We start from the raw sequence: 12,501 nt of genomic DNA on the forward strand, positions 1-12,501 counted from the left end.
TTTTTCTAACTCGTCCGATCTCTACCGCTCTGATGATCGGTTAGATTTCTCGAAGAGATTTGTCAATCGACAAATTCATCCGCGATTATTATTTCCTTGGAGTGACACAGTAAACGGAAATCGAACGTCGATCCAACTTCTACGAATAGAATGACGCAGACAGATTTTATTAATAAATGGATAATAACATAACAATCAGCCCCTCTAATTGGAGAACAATGTTCAGAGGAAATTGCCGTCGGCAATATACATATATATAAGACAAAAATAGCAATATAATTCGTCAACAGGCGCGACAAATTATCAATGGGCGATAAGATTAAAATTGATCCCTCCTTTTTTTGGCGATTGAGATTATCAGACGCACCGTGTAACACATTTCAGTCTTACAAAAAAAGTGTCTTCCTTTCGCACGAACATGCACTTTACAACGAACTTAAATGTCGAGAGCGAGAATAGACGTTGAATTATGAGATACCGTAATAATTACCGAATAAGAGGATGTCAAGGATATCCTCTCTCCGAACTCAATCGCCGTACTCAATTGCAGTACGAAGCAAGATAGTAGTCAATGAAAATCCGTAACCGGCATCACATATCGCCGTTAGAGAACTTTAGAAACTGTACGACCAATTATGAAGCGTAATTTAAAACTGCCTACACGTATACTAGATTTTAATAGTCTAAACGCAATTTCGTCATTTCTTCAAATTATTTTTATTGGCCTCGTTATTTACGCATTATTTACGATTACATGAAAAAAGAAAATTAAAATTTAAAGGGAAATTTTGTAGAAGTGCGGTGAAAGTGCAGGAAAAGATATGACTAGCGCTAAAGTTGACACATTGCCCGATATTCAATATCAATATTGTTTCACGACGGTGTTCTTAATTTCCGATCGATAAATCGACAATACATGACTCATGTAAGAGCGGTCGCGAGTGACCTGTGTTTATACAAGGCTAAAGCATTGTGACAGCAAGTGCAACAACATTGTTATACAGCCGTTTTTACGTCACCGTAGGCGAGGCTTGCTTGCAATTTTATTTCTCACAAAATGCATAGGTTCAAGAAAAACGCAAGCTGATTGTCAGAAGCTAAATCGAGAGTGCTCGTTTTCCAGCTGAATTCGCTACGGCTTCGCACAAATTATGCATCATTAAACGCTCCCTTGAATACACCAGGATGACTCGATAAGATCAATGTCTTACGAAAGAAAAAGTGATTACTTCCGTTCTGTAAGTTCTATTAATACGAATAACGTGCAAGAAAGTGTAGATTGTACTAGAAAAATTAAATACTAAATTTCTCTTAATAAATAATAACTTTATGTCTGTCATTTTCAATATGTTTTAATTCTTAATTCCCTTTCTACATTCTTTCAATAATTTCGTGTATTTTATGTTTAAATGCAAGTTTCTATCGCTGCGTAACTATTTCGTTAAAATAAAAATACCTCTATTTGTTTATTAATCTTTAATATTTGCTTCAATTATAACAATACTGTAATTAAGACAGATTAATTAAATAATATTATGCACATATTTAAACTTGCTTGACTCAGTATGTTATGTACAATAGATTTTTAATTATTTTTAAGTTTCAAAATATTATACTTTTTTATTGATTGATTATCGATTGCCTCGCAATATTTCAATGATCGCTTTACGAAATTCTTAATTGAAATTCTTGTGTTCATAAATCTAATCATATTTTTCAATTATTCTTGTATTTTTTCCTTGACTCTTTCACCGACACAATTAAAAGATATGAGTAGCTCGGATAAAAAGCACTTTCACTGTTAAATTTAATGGGCATCACGTATAAAAATATCTCTTTCTTCATTCTTACTCAGCTTAATTAACAGACAAGAAACAACAGTCCGGCATGTACTTTCGCTCTGGAGAATTTCAAGGATATTATGAAAAATGCTAATGACGTTAGACAAAAACTTTTGCTTGTAAACGTTTCGTTACGCGATTATCATGCAACTTCTTAATTTTATTCATTTCAGATTTCAGATGCGGTGCAAAAACATGACGATACCGCGTATCACTTCCCGGTTTCCTTCCAAATGAAGGAACGAGGAATTATATCTCTGTATGAAAAAGGAGGAAAGAGTCAACGAAAGGACGCAGAGACGGAAGGAGGATGTAGCGTTATCTACGGCGGTTTTGAACTAAACAGGACGTTGCACTAACGTTTCGACCGGATGATAGTCAGCTGACGTGTGTATATACGCGCCGATCGGTGTCGTCGGCTTTGTTTAAATTCCTTTGGGTGTCCCAGTTAATAATTATGCATACCGTACGCAGATGATATACGTGCAGTACATACGTATATTGTATACGCGCGCTTGCCGTAACACTGTTGCAATGACGCACGATTAGCGAATTACAGTGGTTAATTACTCTTTGTGTACCGTCTTATTAGACCTACTACGACGTTCTAGTCTGAGAAATGCAAAAAAAAAAGGAAAAGAAAAACACAAGTAAATTGCTTCTTTCTGCAATTCCTCAGCTCTAATTAGAGTTAGGTCTAAATAAACAAAGTGCAGCGAGAGAAAACGTTTTCTAAACTTTTAAATAAAAAATTGGATAATTTTTGGCATTATATTAATATCAATTTTCACAGGCAACATTATTAGAATTACAAAATAATTAGATGCGATAGTAGAATTCTTCCAGACTCATGACGATTACAAATTGCTACAAGTTTGTACTTCCCACGGTTAGACATAAAGTTTAAGTTCAACGCACTTACTGGGAAATAACGACTTTCTCTAAAGAAAAAATATAAAATGATTAATTATTGTCCACTGTGACTCTAAAACTCGCGATATCCTCATATGAGAAACGCATCATGTATCACATTTTACTTATAAGCATCATAATTTACGTGGGGATGTAATGATCGAGATTATGTAATTTATCATAGAATCGTAAAGGTTAATTAGCACGCTGAACAACGTGGGTGATATGATATAATCCAACGTTAAGTAATCGAATCCAACGTGCACGGGGATAGTCTATATCGATGTGCAAATGCAAATCCACGTATAAATGTAACGAATAATTTTCTTATGTTTATATTAAATGTATAATCTCATTGCTTATCTAGGTGTAGTTTCTCTTTTCTTTATTCTTCCGTGAAGATATCTCATTCCACTTAATTTATTTCGAAGAATTTTTTCATATTTATGACAGCTAATATTATTTATACATTCCATTACTGCGATAAAAAAGAAACCAGAATGGCTTTGTGAAACAGTGAAAAATCTATATGTTAAATGCAGATTATCGAAATTTATTTGCATCGCGAGTCAACATTAAAGAGGCACGAAGTGTTACAGCTCAATTTGAACCAACACTCCTGACGATCCTCGCCTGGATCTCTAGATCTCGATCTCTGCTGATTGCGATAAGTTTTTTTCTTTCTCAAAATTGATTATTATTTATTGCCATACGCACATCACGCGCGGACCTCGTGCGTATCTTCCCGACATCATGCCGTTATAGCGTGTGCAATTTACGCGACTCCGGTCTAATCCGTATTTAATTATCGCCGTGTAGGCTTAAGTTCTGAAAATGCTGACGTGTAAACGTATAAACTTGTTCGTACATAACGAAGTAAACTCGACGATATCCGCTACTCATGCGCCCTCGTCAACGAGCCGCAAATCAAGTTAGCTTGCCGCAAAAATATCGCTATGCGCTGCTAACGAACGGCGCGGCGCTTCTATAACACATCAAGACGTACACTTATGATCCGTAAAACCGGATTCGCGTTGTACGATGAACGAATGTCGTTGAAGCCATATAATTATGTCCCTGCGGATATCGGCGGTCAAACCTAATCATATTTCATGACACGTCTCTATTTATGTGAATAAAATTGTAACGGTGTTGATGTAAATAAACGCAATAATGCTAAATCGAAATACCTCATCTTTGCATTATTACAAAAAGTTACGTATTGTACATAAAATCGATGAAGAATTGTATATAATAAAGAATAAAAATTATCGTATAGAGAAAATTTGCAGTCGCATCTGCATCTAAAATTGGATGAGCAACAGAGAAGTCATTGACGTTAAAAATCGCATGAGTGACGAGGCTTTTAATGCAATCTTAAAGAATAATTAAAAAAAATTATTCTTTATTATAAGTATTTATATATAATTCTCGTATTTCATTTTTATTCATTTAAAGAATAAATTATAAGCTTTTATTTTTTTGCCACTGCATAACTTTACGACTTTAAGATTACGTTAAAAGTTTAAAGCCTTCGACACATGTGCGATTTTTAACGTCGGTCAAGGCTATTCTCTTGCTCATCAAACTATAGATGCAAACGCGACTGCAAATTTTCTCCACACGTGCATGACAAGCTTATCGTTGCATAATCTACTGCATCACAGGAACAATAAATCTAGTCTTTAAAGATGCCGCTTAAAAAAAAAGCGATAACATTATCGGCCGATTTTAATACGAGTCGTGTTTCACTGTATCTCATGCATCGGTTTTATCAGCCGTTAAACAATAAAGACTTAAAACTTGTTTTTTTCGCACTTGACACCGAACACCCGCGTAAACAACGCGCGTTCCTCGGGATCCCCCGCTTCGAAACTTCGTGGAAGTCGATGAAGAAGATTACGCCACCTTGACGTGCGTTCCAGTTTCTAGTTCGTTAAGCGATTGCTTTTTTTTATTTAGCGTTCGACTCGCGGGCGGCGATATTCTTTTTCAGCATTCGCGAATGCAAACCGTTAGGTCGATTAGATCGAGCAGATGCAATTTTATGAATAAAATATGAAAATTGTGCGCAATTCACGGCATGAGGAAGCACTCGCGGCTTCTGCTTAAGCGGCGACCGCACTTTGTGTATACATATTCCTTTGTCTGTAACATTGTTCCGAAGGATATCATTGCGCGCCCATTAGATAAGGCAGATATCATTTCATAAATGAATATTAAATAACGCGAATCGCGTATCCGGAAGGTACATACAAGCTACGGTTCTAACTTGTTAATCTTGTTTACTATTGTCAAGACTGCTTTTACTATAACTATATTTTTATTACATTTTATGTATTGCTTTAAATTTACTTGTGTATTTATTTTAGGCTGAACGTAAAAATATTGTAGTCAAATATAATTATATTACGTTCCGAAATAACAAATTTATTCTGAGGTACAGATCTTGTGATTTTCTTTGCATACGATGCCGGTTTGTTTATTATTAAACTGACAATAAATTCTATTATCATACATGTAAACTGTTAGTATTAAATTTCTATCGAACAAGATAGAATTTTGGCCAAATACACAATGTACTAGATTAATTTTCAGTCATTTTTTAAACAAAGATTCACTTTACATAAAAAAATTTATTATGATTTCAATTTATTTTGAGGCGTGGAATTATTTGCGTCTTTATTATACCACGTATTTTGGCTCCTATCCTATTTTCTATTTTCTAGCCTATCCTATTTCCTATTTTCTAGCAATTCAAAACTCTTTAATTTCCACTTAATAACTTATAATGAAAATATGTAATTTTTAATTTAGTATTTAGTATCAGTAATTGGGAGAAAGTGTAAGATAGATTAATAAAGAGATTTCCTGTAAAACTAACAATAAGTAAACTATGCACCTTGGAATTTATATTTTATTTAAAAAATTATTTACGTAGAATATTTCACTAAATATTATTAAAGACATAAATAAACATAATATTCTAAATATATTATATTATAAAGACGGAAACAGACAGAATGCTATGTTTATTTTATTATCGCTCAACGGAATGTATTTCAATTTTAAATAAAATCCAAATTATCTGACAGAAGTTCTCATTAAAAAGAATAAAATAATAAATAAAACTTTAAAAAATTGAGAATAGCTTTCTTTTTGCGTACGTAATTTAAGCGGTATTTAAAATAACAGTGTGCGAAGTGCCGATAAAAAGGTTAAAGACAAAGCAAAGAATCAACAAGTGGCAAGCGCGATATCACAGGGCTTTATCGAGAAATTATTGACGAAATTGCTTTCGCCATTATTCTGAAACTTTGTCCCCACTTTCGCCGGAGACAAAGGTTTAAATCCGGAATGGATGTGCATGTTTTGCAATGCAAATGCAAACTCGATAACGTGTTCGTCTGAGAGGAAAAAAAAAAGGAACTCTGTTGCGATGTTACTGAGCGTGACAATTCGTAAACTTCCCGGCGGAAAAACAGAATACGTTCGAGCTATTAATCGGTATAGCGATACATATCGCGATGTACAATCAGACTCGCGTGAGACACGTAACAATCCTCGTTCTAGATACACATTAAAAACGGCAGATTGAACAGATTGGGGATCCACGATTGTCAGCCAGGAATAATCGCCAATCCTGCCCGACTACGCTGATTCCCACTTCCGGATTATCTAATGTAAGAAAGTAACTAATCGCCCCTCGGGACGAATCGCGCGGATCGTGTGCCTAATTTCTCTCATTTTCCGCTGAATGTCGGACGCCTTCGGTTTCACTTCGCTTCACCGCGAGGACGCGATGATGCGTTTTACGAGAAGCCTGGAAATGAGTATGTGGCGCTCGAGCGAAGGTAGGCTTCTACATCGTCGAGCGCTTTAGAAAGCGCCGCGCGGTTTCGGTACGTTTTACTTTGCGCACAGTCTGCGCAATAATAACGCCTCTTAATTTCGCGGTTAGTATCGCGGTTATCGAAGACGAACACAGTGTTCATTGATATCTAATCGAATCATCTGATCTTAATAACAATGACACACGAGTTTGTTCCCATTAAACGGTATATCCCTTATTGCGAACGGCACAAAAGTCGATATGTCACGTATGTCAAGATTAAGATTAATTTCGCAAATTCGGTATAGATAAGCTCAAACTTTATCTCTTCGCACAAGCTTGTAAAAAAAATTAAAAAATTAAAAAAATCACATTACGATGATCTAAAATATAACATGTGAAAATAATGGGATATTATTTTCAAGATTTTGTCTTATCTAACTTAAACTCAAATTTTAAAATAAAATTTCGTTATAATTATATAAGTAATAAATTTAAATGTAGATAATTTTCATAAATAAATATTAAATTTTGTCTATTGCTATCTCTATGAGTAATGGTGTTGCTTTCACAAGCGTGTTGTCGGATGATACAGCTAAATGTAAATAAACAGATTCCGTTCCGTAAACTCTTGCTGATGTTTCATCGACTTCTGAGTAAGCAATATAAAAGAAGATCGTTTTTCTCACTTCGGAATACAACTGCCGCGATAATTCCAATATCGTCTGCTTATTCATTGCCGGTGATTTGATTGACAAGTATTTCGGTGCCCGCAAACGGCAAAAATTAATTCAGGATCCCGTCTAAGCGCCGCCGACGTTTAGGACACGCGACAACACCGTTACACGTGTCGTACAACGGTTTAACGAGGATTCTCGCAGTTCGCCAGCGATGCGCGTGGCGCGAGTGGAAGCGAGACGCAAAATCGGGGACGAATAAGTCACGAGAGTATACAGGATGTCACGCGATTTTCCCGCGTTTCCTTTCAGTCACGTATTTCCTGATTAACTTAAAGATTTCTCACAATTTTTATCGTGATCATGAATATCTTTGCGTGACTGAGTTATTAACTATAAAATTCTTTATCTAATTTATTCGAAAGCTAACGAATAGTGCAATATTGTGAACCTCAATTTTGCGTCTTTCAAACCTAATTTGGAAAAGTTTCTCATTGTTACACCAAATAATTTAATTTAAAAATTACATTAGTGCATCAATCGCGTTGAAGTAAACCGGAATTCCAGAATTGTCAATAAAATCAATGATATAGGTAAAAGAAAACGCGCGACACCCTGTATAAGCGAAGTGAAACGTGTTTGAAATATTTAGAGTTAATTGAAATTCCACAGATGACGATATTGGTGCTAACGTCTGCCTCCTGCCTGTGTCGAGCGACACTTCTGGCCGGTATATTAAAGAAAGTAAAATAACCGAACTATCTTACGCACGAGAAAAGAAAGTTGCTGGTACCAGGTCGCTATTGAATTATTATCGATTGTTGCATCTTCCCTCATGGCGGCGCGACGTGCTATTTAATGAAATTTAAGTTTAATGAATACCCGCTTCTCTCACATAGAAACAAGAAGCTAAATAAGAAGAAAAAGTCTGTAAGTATCTCTTTGCGGTAAATTGTTTGTGTTTTGTTAGCTTATACTAATTGCCTCTGTTTCACGTTTCATCTGTTTCATTTAAGATGTTTTCTGAAGTTACTGCCGTTTACAATAAGGGATAAAAATGCTATATCGCAATTGTAATGTTTTAAGTTTAGCTTTGATGATTAAAATTAGCTTTATGATTGATAATTATCGTGATTTAATATTGTATTATATAAATTATAAATTATTTATAGGCTAATTCTGCTAATAAATGTCGCATTATTAAATTGATTAGGATATATGACATAATAATGATGCAATATGAAAAAAATATGGCATTATATTCGTAGCACATAATTTTAGATACCTCTAAGAGATATATATCAATAGTGAAACGTAATCTTATTTATAAATATTGCAGCTGTTATTATTTCATAATTAATCTTTTTCTTAACAGGATATTCGACTTTACGAATAAAAATTCGATAAAACTTTATTCATTTATTTAAAAAATGAAATTAGCTATCAATTTAATTTTTTAATTCAGCATCTTTATATATAAGTTAAGACAATAGTTAACTCTTTATAACATTTATATTATATTTTCATATAATACTTATATTTTATAAATATATTTCTCCAATTTAAACCTAATTTGGTTTAAGATTTGGTTTGGTTTAAGATTTCAATAAACAAATATTACATTTTACTACAAAAAAAGAAAGACAAAGATCCTAAATCTTTTAGCAATAAAACTCAAGTTAATTACTGTTACAATCGCGGATGTCATAGTTTGAACGAGTTCCCGATAGCTTTTTGCATTTCTAAAAAGAGTGCAATTAAAGACTCACCTTCGGCTTATCCCGCTTTCTCCTGATGATGAGGCCGTCGTTCTCTATGTAATCCGGCACGTCCTTTCGGTTACTGAAGTTAAATACCATCGTGTTGTTCTGCTGATTCCATGGTTTCGTGTCCCAGAGACCACCGCCGCCGCCGCCGCCGCCGCCGCCGCCGCCACCGCCGCCGCCACCACCACCTCCGGTATTCGTCTTCTTCACAGGTTGTATCTCGTCGGCGCTCTTCAGGCTCACCACTACTTTCGTCGGCTGTTCGATGCTCTTGACCCGATTGATCAGATTCTTCTCGAGCTCGCGATTGCTCAGATTTTGCTGCGGATGCTGCGTCTTGGTCGAGACGAGCGGCCGGATGATGCCGATCTGCTTCTGCGGCGGCGAGAACTCGCTCTTCTGCTGACATCGTATCGTCTTCACTTCGTTGTTGCTCTGCAACGACGACGATGTCGTCGTCGTCGTCGTCGCCGTCGTCGTTATAGTTGTCGTCACGGTCTTGATCAAGCCCAAACTGCAAATGGCGCCGATGGGTTTGCTCTCCGGTACAATCAGCTTCTCCTCGACGTCCTTGCTGTCGCTCTCCTCCTCAGGCTCGAGCCTTTCCTGCAATCTTGACGCTGCTGCCTTGGAGGTCGCGAAGCTGGCGGGCGCACCTACCTTGCTCCTGCACTCCGCCTTCACGCAACAATCCTCCTCTGCCATCGGCTCGTCCGCCGATTTTTCACCATTCTGCTTCGCACCCGGTAGATAACTCTTGTCGCACGTGGATTTGTCGCCGAAGTTGAACTGCATCGTCGTGCCCGCCTTGCTGATGTTGTCCAAGGCGATCTTGGAGATGGTTCTCGGACCGTCCACGATCTCCTCGTCGACGTTCTTCTCCCCGTCGTTGAACGCGACGCGGCTCGATTTCGCGTCTTCCTTCCAGTCTACATTGGCAGACGAATCTGGAAGGCGTGTCTGTCGTGGACTCTCGTTACTCGTCCTCGGGATCTCCTTTTCGACGCCCTGCGGACGAACGGCCTTGGCCTCCGGCTCCGTCTTCGCGGGTTCTCCTTTGACGGGACTCGGCAGCGGCGGTTTGTGATGCGAACTCGGGATCTGAATGCGGATCAGGTCCTTGATGGGAGAGGAGGGACTCTGCGGGATGCCCTGTCGGACATCTTTGACCGGCGACGACGGGCTCTGAAGTCTGGGCGACAGGATCCTCGGCGAAAGTACTGGCGTGACCGGCGGCGACTTGACGGCGATCTCCAGAGCGGCGGACTTGGATTTGCACGTCTGCGGTGGTTCCGGGCTGTTCGCCGGAGAGAATTTCAGCTTGTAGCTCGAGGGTTCCGGCGACGGGGAGGGCGAGTGCGACTTTTCGATCTGCTGGAACTTGCTTACTACAGAGGATACCGATTGCGCAATTGGTTCCGTGATGACGCCGTCTATATGATACTCCCCCTTGCCGTCCTGCGCCTCGATCAGCTCCGCGGTCGGCTTGTGCGGCAGCACGATTTTTTTCGGGGAACCGCCTGTGGCACCGGCGCGAGCGCCGCCGTTGATAAAGGGCTTCGGCTGCAACGGCGGTTTCTGCAGCTTCTTCTGCGTCTGATGCGTTTGTGCCTTGAACGTGTCGTTGATGGTCTTGAAGGTGGCGACTTTCGCGGCGACCTCGCCCTTGGGCTTCAGCTTCCTCGCCGAGCTCTCGAAGATCCTCATCGTGGTCTTGACTAGATCAGGCGGCGGCCGTTCCGTCTCCGCCAGCACCGGCTTGATCCTCTTGGGCTTGTTGATCGGCTTGGGCCGATCGAGCTCGCTCAGGCGGCTCTCGATCTTCACGGACGTACGGTCCACGAGAATGATGTGGTCGTTGACCGGCTCCTGGCGAACGCCATTTGTCACTGGCCGAGCGACGACCGGAACCTGGCGCGTAGTCGTCGCTTCGTCTGCCGTCACGCTGTTGTACCTCATCAAGGTCTCGACGCTGCGCGCCCGCTTCATCGAGTCGTTGCCCCGGGAGGCGTTCCGGTACCTGTCGGTCTTGGGAGCAACAGCGGCGACGACGACGCCGCCGCCGCCGCTGCCGCCGCCGCTACTACCGCTACCACCGCCAACGCCGCCGCTTCGCTTCGTGTACTTCCTGCTGGTAGTGGTCTTTTCGTGACTGGACGCTTCGTCGTCGTCTCGGTCCAACAGATCCTCGAGGCTGGCCGCGCGCCGGAACCGCTGCACCGACGCGCGACTCTTGTTCGTCTCGCGTAGAGTGAGGTTAAGGTACTTGCATCTGAGCTTGTTGACGATCCCCGGCCCGTACTGCAGCTCCTCGGAGCTGTCGCTCTCCGCGTCCTCGCTGGAGGCGCGACTCGGCGACGCGACGCGGCGCGACAGACCCTTCAGCGTCGTCAGATTACCATCGTGGAACATCACCTCCTTTCCGCGTCTTCCGCTCAAAACCGCGCGAATCTCGTCGCTGCGCTGCGACGACGCGTTACTCTCGTTACTCTCGTTGCTCATCCTCGCGGTCGCCACTCTCGGCGGCTTGCCGTCCGCCGTCCTCGAGGCCACCTCCTCGCTCTCCTCGCCGACGATGTAATCCGACAATTTCCGTTCCGACGAGACGTCCGCGAATTTAGCCGGCGCGCCGTTCACAATATCCTCCGCGTCCGAGCAGAGCGACAAATCCGCCTCGAGACGCATGTTGTACGCGACTGGCGACAAGGCAAAGTCGGCGACCGTTGCCGCCACCGCTCCGCCACCGCCGCCGGTGGTGGCGCCACCGGTCGGCGGCCTTCTCGCGTGACAGGAGGGGGAGGAGGAGAGCAACGCGCTACCACTACCAGAACCAGCTCCGCAGACCGCGACGGTCGACGCGGCATCCTCGCTGGCTGCCGTTGAGCGTGCCGCGCGAAGCGCGCCGGCGATCGTGTAATGCTCCGGAACCGCTGCCGCACTCTGCTCGGTAGCGACGATGCCACCGTCGGGCGTCGTCGCGCACGCTGACGTTACCGACGACGACGATGGAGACGGCGACGACGTGCCTATCATCGCGCTACATAACTTGACGCTTGCGCCGCTGTTCGCGAGGACCTTGCTCTGCTGACGGCGACGTTGTATCAGGTCGCGCTTCCATTGCGGTACGTTGCTGTTGCTGCTGCTGCCGCCGTTCGCCTCGTTGCCGGCGTTCGCCGTCGCGTTGCTGCCGGCGGTAGCCATGTTGGACGCGCGCCGTCGGCGACTCTTGCTCTTTCTATCTCGCGCGCGATCTCTCTCTCTCTCTCTCTCTCTCTCTCTCTCTCTCTCACTATCTCTTTCTCTTTCTCGCAGCTTCCTCGCGGCACGACACCGCGACGTGCGCGCGTACGTTGCACGTACGTTGGTAACGTACGTCGTCCTTACGCGTCTCTCCTGATCACGCGGTCGCTCCACATCCTCATCGTACTCTCGTACTTAACGATTCTTACCGGCGACGAGTCGTACCGGTCGCG

The 12,501-nt window shown here is 41.8% G+C and overlaps 1 protein-coding gene across 1 annotated transcript in view; it reads right to left on the reverse strand.

Moving 5' to 3' along the window:
* The window catches only part of LOC105452939, a 39,045-nt gene extending 26,816 nt beyond the window's left edge, over positions 1-12,229 (reverse strand). The window contains exons 1-2 of the mRNA XM_011694497.1: positions 9,217-12,229; positions 9,032-9,174 (exon numbers count right to left, since the gene is read on the reverse strand). Of these exons, the coding sequence (XP_011692799.1) occupies positions 9,032-9,174; positions 9,217-12,229 (3,156 nt within the window). The remainder of the gene's footprint in view (positions 1-9,031; positions 9,175-9,216) is intronic.
* Between the last annotated feature and the right edge of the window lie 272 nt (positions 12,230-12,501).

This window comes from Wasmannia auropunctata, unplaced genomic scaffold (genome assembly GCF_000956235.1).
Source record: "Wasmannia auropunctata unplaced genomic scaffold, wasmannia.A_1.0 LD336024.1, whole genome shotgun sequence".
NCBI lineage: Eukaryota > Metazoa > Arthropoda > Insecta > Hymenoptera > Formicidae > Wasmannia > Wasmannia auropunctata.